The following is a 13,445-nucleotide window of genomic DNA, read 5'->3' on the forward strand; positions in this document are numbered from 1 at the left end:
CTCTGCTCCCTTCCTACCTGCTCTTACACCTTCTTTTTCCTCTGGCCTGCAACACTCTCACCTTTCCCCCAGTGATCTCCTGCTCATCCTTCTGCCATGTTGTGTCGTCCAGGAAGGTCTCTCTGACCTCCAGGGAGAGCTGGTTGTCCCCCTCCTCCAAATAAAAATGATCAAAGCTAACCTTTATTGAGCTCTTACTACATGCCAGATTTTGGGGCTAACCTTAGTAATTACACCATCTTCTAAGGACATATGATGTGGTAATATTGTCATCCCATTTCACAGGTAAGGTAACTGAGGAACAGAGAAGCTAAGATGCAGGACCAAGATCTGAACCTAAATGATTCTGCTTTCTGAGCACCGAGGTGCAGGGACCCTGTTGGAGTGTCATTCTCACTGCTGTGTCCTCACCACCAGGTGTGGAGCCCGTCACAGAGAAGCAGGGTGAAGAAACCAGAGGCCCTTGGGAGGTTAGCAGGCAGACTAGGTACCCTCCTGCTTGGCTTTCCCGCAGCCGTCTAACCCTTTAGGCCCCAACGTGGGCCCTGGAAGTTGGGGCCCAGATCCCCACCCATTGCAGCTCAGACCCCAGCACCTTGGGAAGGAGCAACAGCTGAGGCCTCGCTGGGGGGTACCATTTACTAGGCTGGCTGCAATCGACAGGACCATCCTGGGTACACTAGGCTGCAGCTGTGTCCCTTTCCGGAGGTGAGCGGCAGGATGAGGTAGGTGAGGCGAGGGTCAGCGCACTGTTTACTGAGGGGCGAGGTGCCAGCTGCAGCCTCTCCTTCAAGGCTCCCAGGGACAGCTGCCTCAGACCCTGGCGGGGTGAGTCCCAAGGTCGGGGGAGGCTGGCCCTAGGGGCTGTCTTGCTCCTGAAGAGTCAGCCCAGGTTTTGGAGGCGTGGGGGGAGGCAGCTGGGCCCGGAGTTCTAGGCCTCCCCCTGGCTTCTTCCACTGCCTCGTCCAGGGTCGGCAGTCGTGACTGCCCACACTTCTCCCTTCCTGTGGCATCTGGAGGTCCCGGTCATCTGGGCTTGGCCGGGGTCCTGGTCAGCCTGGGAGGAGTGGCTGACGCTCTGAGGAGGTGGAGGCGTTCCTGTACACAAGGAACTGGGCAGAGATCTGGAGGGGCCACGTCAAGGCTTCACTGAGCACACTGGCTGGGCCTGCCCCTGGGGGCCTGGGGCTCCTGCCGAGCTGCTGCCCCCCCCTCCCGCTCTCAGCCCTTCTGGCAGGTGGGAAGGGTCAGCCGTGACCTCCCAGCCTCTGCTCTTGCTGCACCTTCCACTCTGAATGCCTTCCCGCACCTCAAGCCCTAGCTCACTTCATCTTCCAGCGCAGGGGTCTTCCTCCCTCAGGCAGCCTACCCCCGACTCCTTCCCCAAGATCTCGCCTTCATCCCACCCCACACCGTCCTGGGAGTTTCACCAAGTGGCTGGGGCCATTTGAGGGCACGAGAGTTTAAATGTTTCTCTCTCACTGCACCCGGCAGGGACTCAGCAAATGTTGAAACAAAGGCCATGCTTATATTCTCCCAAATGAGATCCAAATACGGCCTCGACTGTCATTCAGCAAACATTTGCTGAGCACTCACTGTGCTGGATCATGGGCAGAGGGTTTCCGGACACCTTATCTTACGTAATAGCCTGGTCATCTTGGTGAGACATGCTAATGAAGGTACGGAAGCACAGAGAGGTTAATGGTTTTCCCTGTATCACACAGCGATGAAAGAGTAGAGCCAGAATTTGAACCCAAGTTTTTCTGACTCTAACTATGTGTATCTCCACATCGCAGCTTTCTTTTCTCCGGCCTGGATAGGCTGAGTTTTCCCCTGTTCCTCATGGACTTTTCATAAGCTGAGCCTGGCACAGCGCTCCCTTGTCTTTGCCTAACTTTTCCTTCAGGGCACAGTTTACATGGTGCGCATGGAGGCCCTGCTGAGCCTTTGAACTAGGACACCTCCCTGGCCACACACTCCGGCAGTTTTCCTCTGTGGTACTTGGTGCACAGCAATGAATTATTTATAATTACATGTGTCCAGTTTGCCTCCCCACTGAGCTTCCTCCCCACTGAGCCGTAAGCTTCCTGAGGCCAGGCCGTCTTCTCCTTGCTCACTACTGGGTCCAGGGCCTGGCGGGACACGTGGCAGACAGGAGGTGGATGGACGATGGATGGTGGATGGGTGATGGATGGAGAGATAGATGGAAGGATGGATTATAGATGGATCGGTGGGTGGGTGTTGGATGGATGGACATCTATCCATCCAGGATGGACAGATGGATGGATGGATGATGAACGGAGGGATGGATGCGTGATGGATTGGTGGATAGATGGACAGATGGATGGGGGATGGATGGAGGGATGGATGGGGGATGGAGGGATGGAGGGATGGATGGGTGATGGATGGAGGGATGGAGGGATGGATGGATGGATGGATGGATGGATGGGGGATGGATGGATGGGTGATGGACTGACGGATGGATGATAGATAGGTGGGTGGGTGGATGGAGAAGTGGATGGACAGACGGAGGCGGAAGCTGTAAGCAGGTGGAGGCCGCCATGTCCACCCGCCCCACCCGCCTGCCCGCCTCGAACGCTCTGAAGGATACGATGGTGTCGAGCAGCAGCATGCCCAGGCTGCCCACGAGCCAGGGCAGGTGGTGCAGCACGTAGCTGCCCTCGCTCTGGCCCACCTCGGGGTTTTTGAGCAGCACACTCAGCCCGTACAACGTGTTCCCCAGCATCACCAAGGCGAACAGCGAGTAGGAGATCCCCTGGGTCGACTTCCGCAGGAACTGGAGGTGAGGGGGTGGGGTCAGATCTCACACAGGGCTCGTCACCCTGGATTGTGACTGTCCACACACCCGTCTGCCCTGTCACACTGTATGTGTAGCCCTAAGCTGATTTTTCACTGTGTGCTCAGAGTTCAACATGGGCCTGGCACACGGACCAGCCCCTTCCTGGCCTGACTCCTCATCCCCATCCAGCCACCTCTCCCAGGCCCCTTACCCAGGTCCACAGGAGACAGTGGCTGCACAATGCCCTGCTCTCCAGCCCCACACTGATTCGGTACACAGCAAGTGCCCCCATCCCTGATTTCTCAACATCTACTCTCCTCTCAGACCTCTAAACTCAGCCCCTCGCTTTTACCTGACTTCCTACTTCCCTGAGACATACACAGGTCCCCTAGACGGCAGGCATCATTATGCCCATTTTCCAGAGGCATAAACTGAGGCTTGGAGAATTGCATTAAGTCGCCCACGTCAACAGTGAGTGTGGACCCAGATTTGCACAAGGACGCCCACACCATGCTACACCTTAACCTAGAGGAGCGAGCTGCCAGGTTGGCTCCTCTGCCACTCGGCCCCACCCACCCCTGCTCAAGGCTCACATTGGTGTAGATCTGAGGCAGCCGGGAGAACAGGTACAGCACGCTGGAGACAGAGCCGATGACAAAACCAATGATTTCCTGCCGAGTGAAGGGCTGAGAGGGCAGAAGGGGGTGTTCAGTGGCTATTAAGGACTGGAGGTGCGGGGTGAGATCTCCAGTCTCCCTCCTAGAGGGCAATCCCCCGCCCAGATGGCCACGCAGAGAAGGGCCCTTGGGATGAGCGAGTCCCCCACCCCCACCCTGCCATCATGTACCCACACCTCACCTTATTGCCTGGCTCCACAGACAGGAGCTTCCGCCCCCAGAAGACCTCCGTTGGGGCAGCCACAGAGCCAGCTCTGCTCAGCAGCGGGGTGGTACATGCCAGTCCCAAGGTGAACAAGAGCACGGAATTGATGGGGGCAGACACTGGACATGAGGCAGGAGGGAAGCCGAGGTTAGGGATCTGAGTGGCAGGAGACAGACTGGGATTGGAGTCATGGCCTTACCCCTCGGTGGCTGTGTGACCTTGAGCAAGTGGCCTAAGCTCTCTGAGCTTTAATTCCTCATCTGTAGAATGGGTGTAATCACAGTATCCTTCCCCAGGGGTTGTAAAAATGATACCATGAGGGCAGTGGGGCCCAGAGAGGGGTTACCAAAAGCAGGGCCTCGGGCCTTCAATCTCATGCTGGCGATAGCCCCTTCTGAATCCTCAAGGGCAGTGACCTGTGCTCATTTCCCAGCTCCAAGCCCAGGTTTGGGGACAACGGAGAAGCTGAAGCCATGTTTGTGGAAGGAGAACATAAGAGAAGGAAACCCCTGTGGTCTGCCCAGATGTGCTCATTGCCCTCGCGCCGTTATCTTGGCCAATCAGGGCTCTGGCTTTCAGATAAGGCCTAAGGAAGCCTTTCCGAGGTTTGTCACCCAGCAATGGGACACCTGCTTCCTCCCAAGCTTCTGGCCGCCCCTAGCGTGCGTGACATGGAGGGATCGCCATACTCACACAGAGAGGGACGTTTTTTAAACTTGTAATGAAAGTACAGTGACAGCATCACCAGGTCTGCCAAGACGTAATACACTGCCGTGTAGGTCTGTAAGAGAAGCAGGGAGCCCGGGGCGCTGGCTGCAGTCCCTGGCTCTGGGGACCATACCCTAGCACCAGGATGGCACTCTTATATTCCAGCTGGATGACCCTGAGTGTCTGTTTCCTCACCTGGAAAGGGGGAATCACAGTTCCTACCTGGCAGGTAGGTAAAGTGTCCAGCCTGGGCAGATGGGTGAAATGGTGGCTAGTTCCACTTGTCAGGACAAAATGGGACTCAGAGGTTAAATGAGGGCTCATGTCTGGCCTGATACAGGAACAGTTAAAGCTTTACAGTCTCCTTGGAAAGACAACGGACTCCTGATTGTGAATCCCAGCTCTGCCCACCAACAGGAGAGTGACAGCACCTGGGCCTCCCAAGGGAAAACTTTTCTCCTCCAGCCCCTGAAAGCTCAGTCAGGCTCATAGCACCTTGGAGGTGAAAGACCCCAGCAATTCTCTGGTTTGATCTGGTCATTTTGCAGATAGGGAAACTGAGGCCCAGAGAAGGGCAGTGACCAGTTCAATGTCACACTGCATGGCAGGGCACAGGGCCCTCTACAGCGTGGGGCCCTCATAAGACTGAAGGACAAGCCAAGGCTTCTGAAGGCTGGGCCTCCTGCTGGCTGCCCCAATGCCTCTGCCACGACTGACCTAGGAACACACCCTGCCCAGGGCCGACCTACCTGCAGGGGTAGCTGGTCAGCGAGGAAAGAGCCAATGAGGTTGCAGGAGTCTCCCCCGATCCAGCCCAGCAGGAACCACAGGGACAGGGCCTCATCCATGTTACCTGTCTTGCAGGCCTTGATATACTGGCTGTGGCAGAGAGGGAGACATGTGCTCAGGGGCCGAGGGCTGTGACGTCGCTTTGGAGGGTCAACAAGGGAACAGCTCCCAGATGAGACAACCACGGGAGAAGGGAGCAGGAGGCGCAGGTCACCTAGGAGCCCATCCTTCCTGCAGGCAGGGTCCCCATGAGCCTTTCTTTGCCTTTCGGGGGTTCTTACCAGAGAGCATCCCTTCCCACCCAGGAACTCGATGGGATGTGCATTTTTCCAGAGAGATCCACAGCATTACTCACATTCTCCTCCACAGCGCCCTCAGGTCTCCCAGTGGGGACCTGGGTTTTTACAGGGTCCTGAAGTTTTGGGCCAGGCACTTCACAGGGACCCTAGATTCTTTCTTCTATGGACAGGGTAGGGAGTTTGAAAACAGGATGGTGGTGGTGGCAGCCGGCCCACAGCCTGGGCACTGCTGCTGCCCTATCTCCAGGAGCAGCTGATGATAAGATCAGGGGCCGCACCACAAACTGTTATCTTCAAAGGGCACGGGAGACGGGCAGGGCTGTGGCTCCTGGAGCTCTCCACTACAAACGCCGTGGCTTTCAGCACCCTCATGATGCCCCACAGGTCCTTGGTACTGGGACGCCTGCCCACCCCTCCTCCATCTTTCACTGCTCAGGAAATAGCAGTTCCTGCTCAGGACCTTCCATGACCTGAGCTCACCAGCATCCTCTCCTTCCTCTGTAACACTTGCCACTCTGGTCCTTTTCGGACTCCCTCTTCCTAAGGGCCGGGACAGTGCCCAGCACCGGTCTGGCACGGAGGAGGCCCTTAACTAAGGGTTATCCCTGCCCCTTAAAGCTCCTCCAGGAGACTGTGACTTGACAGGTCTCTGTAAATTGCACCTAAAATGATTTTGTCACACTCAGGAGAGGCCCAGCCCTAAGGTGGAGCAGGAGGGTGGCTGCCCTTCCTGCCATCACTTGAGGCTCCCTCCCAGGCCTCCAGCCCCAATCAGTGCCAGACCCAGGCAGGGCCAGTATTCTGCAATGGCAGGAAGGGGACACCTCGGCCAGCTCCTCAGATAGTTCTGGGGAAGTGCTCACCCCACGACAGGTTGTCTCTCCCCCTCGGCCTCTCCAAGGCCCTCTGACTTCCCCGCTTGTTGGATGGCCTCCCTCCCTCCGGTCCTGCCCTGTGACTCCCAGGTTGTCTTTGAAAGGGCGCCAGAATGGAAGCTCTGCAAAGGCAAGAGCAGTATCTGTTTTGCTTACTTGTGTCATACCTAGTGTGGCACCTGGAACAAAGTAACTCAGTAAAACTGTTGGAGAACAGAGTGAAGAAATAAAATGGAGTCACTATGCCCAAGCTGTTAAACTACTAAGACCAAGTCGGCCAAGGTATGAAGAAATGATTCCATTCTTGTTTTAACCAGCCTGGGAACGAACTTCAACTTCTCAGCTTTCCAGGCCTGCACCAATGCCTGGATACACATCAAACCTCCAGATAACCCTTGGGTACCCTCTGAAGGACTAGGGAAAGAATTTTCCCACGTCCAGGCGACCCGTCATCTACAGGATTACATCTTGGACCAATCTCCAGAGACTAAGAATGCGTGTGGTGTCACATACCAGACTATTATTTGGACATGAAAAGGACTGGAGTACTGACACATGCTACAACATGGATGGCCTTTTAAGACATGATGGTGAGTGAAAGAAGCCCGTGACAAAAGGTCACATACTCTGTGAGTTCATTTATATGAAATGTCCAGAACACGCAAATCTAGAGAGACAGAAAGTAGATGGGGCAGGGAGATTTAGGGGGAAATGAGGAATAACTCATTTCTTTTTGGGTGTCTTTACGGTGATGAAAATGTCCTAAAACTGATTGTGGCAACGGTTCCACAACTCTACAGATACATTAAAAGCAATGAATCACATACATAAATGGGCTAATTGTATAGTATGTGAATGGTTTTTCAATAAAGCTATTTTTAAAACATGTCACGCCCCTGATGAAACCCTAATCTTTGTCCCTCACGACAAAGAGCAGATATCCTAACAGTGGAGAATGCCCTACAGTACAGGGCCCTTGATGACCTCTTGACCTCATTTCTCCCTGTCCCCTTGACCCTTACACACTCTGTGCAGCCACGGCATTGAGCGTACATTGTGAAAAGGCTCTCAGCTGGGGGCTTTACATGCACTCCGTCAGGCCATCCTCAAAGTAACCCTGTGAGGTAGGGAATAATATTCCCGTTTTACAGAGGAGGAAACTGAGGTGCGAAGTAACCCTGTAAGGTAGGGAATAATATTCCCGTTTTACAGAGGAGGAAACTGAGGTGCAAAGTAACCCAGTGAGGTAGGGAATAGTATTCCCATTTTACAGATGAGGAAACTGAGGTGCAGAGCAGGAAAGTGACTTACCCAGGTCATAGCTGAGTGGAGAGCTCACTCGTTTGAATCCAGAGCCCACGCTCCTGACCAGCATGCTCCTATGTTATGTCTCTTTGTTCCCCAGTCACAGCAGTGGCCACACTATTTTGTACTCCCTGCTTGGCCACTACCAGACTGTCATAGGACAGAGGCCCTGTTTGGTGCATCCTAGCCCTCCCACCCCTCCACTTCCTCTTACTAGCTGTGCAACCTGCAGCAAATTACTTAACCTCTCTGGGTTTCTTTCCTTATAAAATAGAGACAGTAATTGTACCTATTTTATTGGGTTGCTATGAGGATTAAATGAGGTGAAAACATGTCAAGTGCTTAGAACTGACCAGGTACATAGTGGGAACTCAACAAATAGTAGCAAATGTTGTTATTATTGTGTGTCAGCATTGTCTGGCATAAGGCCAGGCCCAGGGTGGGGTTCAGTTCGGGGCCCCCCCAGGCAGGCTGAAAGTCAGTGAGTAGGGGTGGGGAAGGGAGCACACTCAGCTTTGAGTCTTCCAGTGTACCCGGGGCCACTGCCCCCCCCCCCAACCCCTGCCAGCCTCCCTGGTCCTGCCACCCTGGCACTACTCACGGGAAGGTGGAAGCAGCAAAGCAGAGAATGGAGACCAAGCCCAGGCCCACGCTGGCCTCGTCCCAGCCATCCTGGGCACATTCACCAAACATGTCCCATATCCACTGGCGGGAGCCATTGGGGCAGCTGGAGAAGTTGCCGGAGCCCAGTTTCTTCCAGACCATGGCTGTGGAGGGAGGGCGGGTGGGCGCTGGGGTGCTGAGGTAGGCGAGGGCTCTATAGGGAGAAAGAGACGGGGTCTTCAGCTTTGGGGGGTCTGGGTCCTAGTCGCAGTATCCCCAACCTAAGCCCATCCCCATCGTTAACATCTGCACTGACTGAGCCGCTGAATCAAAGGACAGTCAGCCTCAAGTATAGAGGTGAAAGCAAACCCGTGCCAACCACACGTGCAGAGAGCTGGTTCTGCAGTCAGGGACCAGTGCCTTCCCGTGCAGCTTAACCCGTTAATGTGCGACTCTGGGCAAGTGACTCAGCTTCTCTGTGCCTCAGTTCTCTCATCTGTAAACTGGGGGTGATAACAGTGCCTCCGTCATACAGTTGTGAGGGTCAAATGAGTTCATGAATATAGTGCAGAGAACTGAGCACTGAAACATGTCACCTTTGTTATAACTCTTGAACGTTCATTGTTTCCAGTCTCTTACTATTGTAGATTACGCTGTGAGGGTCGGCTGAGACCACGCCCAGAATGTATATTATCTCATGTAAAGTAGGCCTGTCACCCAATATCAGTCTCTGGACGAGAAAAGGGTTCTATGGAAAGTAAGTAACCTCAAAAGGGGGATCTGATCATAAATTCCTAACCGGGCAGGCAGGTCACGGTGGGTAGTACCACGGCAGACATGTAACATTTTCAGTGAAAGGTGTTAAGCCAATCCTGTCCATTCTTGTGCACCTTTGAAATACCAAGTAACACCCCTTGAAGACATAACCACCCATAAGAATGCACAGAATCCTGTAATCGGACCCCACCTTGCTTTCTCCCACCCTTGTGTTATCTTCCTCGCTCCCTCCCTCCCTCCCCCGCCTTCCTCAATTTCAAAAGCTGAAAAGAAACTGCAAAACTCTTATTCTCCAGAGCATTTGAGATCTTGCTCCTCGGCAAATGTCGTCAGTTTGGCTCAAATAAACTCATAAAAATTCTCTACAGGTTTGGACATTTCTTCTGTCAACAGGTCACCTGAGGCAGATGGAGAATACGGACCAGGTGAATCCCCAGGGAGGGCACAGGCTGGGATTCAAGCTTGGTGTGTTCAAGACATATTCTGCCAGGAGCTCACCTGTGTGGGATGCCTGCTGGCAAGGAGTGCAGAGCCACCACTGCCCAAGTCCAAAGATGGCTGATGACACAGCCAGACAGGGATGGCCCCTCCCGGTGCCCGGGCACCCTGCACACTGACTAGAGCAGTCACTTCTTGTGTGACAACCCAAGAAAAGTGAAAGTGGAACCTGCTGGTGTCCTTTCTACCAGGTGAGAATCATCACAGCCCGATTACTGAGCTCTTCGCCAGCTCTGTGCTACGTACCCTGCATGCATTTGTGCATTTTGTCCTTGTATCAACTCTGTGAAGTATGAGTTACTGATATATTTGAGGAACCAGGGAAGTGACTTGCCAGGGCCACCCAGCCAGGATGCGGCAGAGCCACGAGACCCAAACCCCTGCTCAGAGCCACCGCGCCACACTGCATCAGGCACTTCTGTCCCTGTGCGTGGCAGAACACGCCTGTGGTCTGGCATGGCTGCCCAGCTGCTCGCTCAACCACAAGGCAAGGCTTCCCCTTTCCTCATGGGCGCAGAGGAGGTTTCCTCACCCAGATTGAGGCTCTCTTCAGCCACCTTCAGTTCCTCCTCCTGTTAGAAGACCCATGATCTTCATAAAGCAATGTCCAGTGTCATAGACTGAATGTGTATATCTTTCCCAAATTCATATGTTGCAACCTAACCGCCCATGGGAAGGCATCAGGAGGTGGAGGCCTTTGGGAAATGCTCAGGTCAGGCAGGCGGAGCTCTTAGGAATGGGCTTAGTGCCCTTGTAAGAAGAGACATGAGAGAGCTTGCTTTCCCCCTCCCGCTTTCTCCCATGTGAGGAAGAAGACAGCCATCTGTGAGTAGGAAACAGACCTTCACCAGACATTGAACCTGCCAGGGATTTGATCTTGGATTTCCCAGCCTCCAGAAGTATGAGAAATAACTCTGTGTTGTTTACAAGCCACCCGGTCTATGGTGTTCTGTTATAGCAGCCCTAATAGGCGATGTCACCCTGGCTGGACCCTTGGAACTGCTGAGGTCACAGTGCCTGGGAGGGTCAGGAAGGGGAAAGAAGCGAGTCAGCTTCTTTTCTCAGGAAGCTCTAGGCTCTCGGCCCTGATATGACTAGCAGTGGGCACAGGCCCCGGAGCTGGGGACAGGGGTACCCCAGGTCACTGCCCGGTTCACTGCACCACCTCTAGGGCCCAGCAAGCATGGCTAAAAGCCTCTTCCTGTATCCTAGTGAGCCACCTGCATGACCTTTAGCTCAGCTGATGTTGGAACTGTTTACCTAATGTCTTGCCACCAGCACCTGCAAGGCACTGCCGCTTAGCATACAGACCACGTAAGAACTGTGTCTTTGCAACCCAAGGAATTTCAAACCAAGTCCTTTTGTTCCCCAGCCACCCCGGAATTGGACTGTCTCCCCCACCCTACTCTTGTAGATTCCGAATGTGCCACTGTAGTTCACCACGTCCTTGTCACTTTCTTGTGAGGTGGGGAATACTGTCCCCATTTTACAGATAAAGTTGAGTGGTTTTAGACAAATGAGTGACCTGTCTGAGCTTGTCCACAAAATGAGGAAAGTGTCTCTGGTTCCTGGGGTTGTTGTGCAGGTGAAATGCATGTACAGCTCTAAGTCCAGTGCCTGAGGGTCATGGTTGTGACTGTTTTGTGGATGAGAGTCCAGTATCTCAGCCACTCTGAGGCCGCTCTCTCCCTCCCTCTCTTCCCCAGGTTAGGGAAGAAATTAGGTGGGCACATGCCCAGTGAGGGAGGAGGGTGTCTTGAGGAATGTGCCTTGGCTTCAAGGGCCCAGGGCACTGGATGGGGTGGTCCCCTGTCCATCACAGGACTGTTGTGCAGCTTGGGGCTCAGGACATTCTGAGACACATCTGAGCCCTGAACAGAAGGGGCCTTTCTCTGAGGGCCGCTGTGCATTGGGCCTGGCACCCACAGATTCTGAACCAAGCAGGGAGCCAGCCTGGGCCCCAGGCTGGGAATGGGCCCACCTCCTGCTCAGACAGCTGTGCATGAATGGATGTCCAGGGTTACAACACAGCTTGCCCACATTTGTAGGTCTGATAAGAACCATAACAGGGGTGCCTCGGAATCATGGAGGGCACATGTTCAAAATTTAGGTTCAGTGCATCTGGGTTGGGGATCTGGGACCTTGGGTTTATGTGGAGAAGGCATCTCCTGCCACACCCAAGCTCCTCTCCCGGCTCACAAGCTGAGTCAGCAAGATGCTTCCCACTGAAGCAGGTCAAGTGACCACCGTCATCTAACAGATCAAGTCCACATTACTGGAGGCAAAGCGCCAAGGTACGTACTCCAAGAACTGCCCTCCCCATCTCCTCTCCTGGCGGTACCCAGGTCTTCAGCCGTCACTCTCAGGCCTCCAGGCTTCTTTCTGCACATGCGGTCTGTCTCTTCCCCCAGGAGTGTCCTTCTCCTGGAGGGCCTGGCAGAGATACTAAGATCTAGTTCTAAGTTGCCCTCTCAAAGAGGGCTTGCAAGAGCTGGCTGGACAACACGTGTCACCTCTTCCCGCCCCTCATCACATACCTCATCACACTCCTCAGTCACCATTGCTCTTAAAGTCCACTTCTCTCTGCTTCACCTCAGTTGTAATTTATTCTGAGTCTAGACACACCAGCTGCACAGTAAAGGTTCAGAAAATGCTGGGAGAGGTGAGGGGAGGTGGGGAATGGAGAAAGGGTGAAAGACAGAGAAAGAAGAGGGGGAGAGGGAGGGAGGGGAAAGAAAGGAGGGAGGGAGGAAAGACAAGAAAAGAGCTACTTGTGAGCTCCACAGCCTAGGATGAGGAGCAAGCACTCCAGAACTGACCTGTCTGATGCTTACAAGTGCTGACTCTTGGGCAAGTGATTGACCCTCAGAATTCCGACTTATACAACCGGGAAATAATGCACGTCTCCACCTTCTAGGCTGACTGCAGAGCTCAATGAGGTAATGCAGGCCAAGAGGGAAGAATGGAGCCTGACACAGGTCCAACAGTCGTAACAGCCAGGGATGGCCATTATTCTGTTCTGGCTGTAGTGCTTCCCGGGCCGCCAACCCCCATCCCCCCCTCGCCGTCTCAGAGTCCCGGGCACACAGCAGCCTTCGGGAAGTGTTGGATGGACAACACTCACGCCAGTCCTCACACTGCCAAACCCAGCCTCCCATGTACACACTTCAAAACCTGTCCTAGGCATGGGGTGGGGAGGGTGCAATCTGGGCTTCCTGCGGACCGGGGCAGTACGTGGAGGGGAGGGGCGTCCCGGCGTGTGGATACCCCCGTTCCAGGCCTCCAGGTCCTCGGCTATCGTGACTCAGCCCAGCGCGAGCCGCCAGTGTGGAGCAGATGATGACAGGGCCGCCGCTGGGGTCAGCGCTCAATCGCCCAAGGTCCCCGCCCCGGAGCCGCCCTGGGGAAAACAAAGCCGTCGGAAGCCACGGGGCCCGTCAGCCGAAACCAGGAGGTGAAAAGGGGAAGCAGACCCTACCCCCTGGCCAGACCCGGGTGAGAAACTATGATCGCCCCAAAGCAGGGGCACATGGGCCCCCGAGGGCTACCCAATCCCGACCCAGATCTTCACCCAGGATCTCGCGCCCCAAGAAGGGGACAGGAGCCCCAGGACAGCCCGGGGGCTGGAGGAGCGTGTTGGAAAAGGCGGCCAGGAAGCCGCCGAGTCCCGACCCGCAGCCCTCGGGTCGCCCCGGCCCCCACTCGGCTCACCACTGGCAGATCCGCGCACCGCCGGGCTCCTGGGTTCGGTGTCCCGGGCTCGGTCAGCTGACCGGAGGCGGGTCCCCGCTCGGCGTCCGCCGCCGCGCTCCCGTCCCACCGCCCTCGGGGGCGGGGCGAGCGACAGACCCTGCGCGCGGGGACGCGGCGCTCGGCGTCTGGCCCGCGCTGGGGCCGCCTCCGGGGCCC

General features: G+C 55.1%; 1 protein-coding gene across 13 annotated transcripts; it reads right to left on the bottom strand.

The window, feature by feature from the left end:
- Positions 1 to 155: 155 nt before the first annotated feature.
- Positions 156 to 13,442, bottom strand: SLC66A1 (solute carrier family 66 member 1). Of its 13 annotated transcripts, none has more exons than XM_081055638.1 (11): positions 13,248 to 13,292; positions 12,804 to 12,936; positions 12,074 to 12,164; positions 11,839 to 11,969; positions 8,260 to 8,475; positions 5,140 to 5,269; positions 4,376 to 4,463; positions 3,659 to 3,801; positions 3,394 to 3,486; positions 2,612 to 2,797; positions 156 to 1,124 (listed from the first exon to the last, which is right to left on the bottom strand). In XM_081055638.1, the coding sequence occupies exons 5-11, from the start codon at positions 8,421 to 8,423 to the stop codon at positions 1,053 to 1,055; spliced, it is 876 nt and encodes a 291-aa protein (XP_080911764.1). In that variant the 5' UTR covers positions 8,424 to 8,475; positions 11,839 to 11,969; positions 12,074 to 12,164; positions 12,804 to 12,936; positions 13,248 to 13,292; the 3' UTR covers positions 156 to 1,052. The 13 variants fall into 13 exon arrangements, with proteins under 13 accessions (XP_080911764.1, XP_080911765.1, XP_080911768.1 ...); XM_081055639.1 differs by having other exon boundaries at positions 12,074 to 12,189; XM_081055642.1 differs by lacking the exon at positions 11,839 to 11,969 and having other exon boundaries at positions 13,248 to 13,426.
- Between the last annotated feature and the right edge of the window lie 3 nt (positions 13,443 to 13,445).

This window comes from Rhinolophus hipposideros (genome assembly GCF_964194185.1).
Source record: "Rhinolophus hipposideros genome assembly, chromosome: 8".
Lineage (NCBI taxonomy): Eukaryota > Metazoa > Chordata > Mammalia > Chiroptera > Rhinolophidae > Rhinolophus > Rhinolophus hipposideros.

Bases quoted from the DNA above. Each gene is read 5' to 3' on its own strand.
- SLC66A1 (XM_081055642.1), bottom strand. The intron at 5,270-8,259 runs GTGAGTAGTGCC...TCTCTGCCACAG, and splicing joins TTTGCTGCTTCCACCTTCCC to CCAGTATATCAAGGCCTGCA. The intron at 1,125-2,611 runs GTATCCTTCAGA...TGGCCCCTCCAG, and splicing joins TGCTGCTGCTCGACACCATC to ATCTCTGCCCAGTTCCTTGT.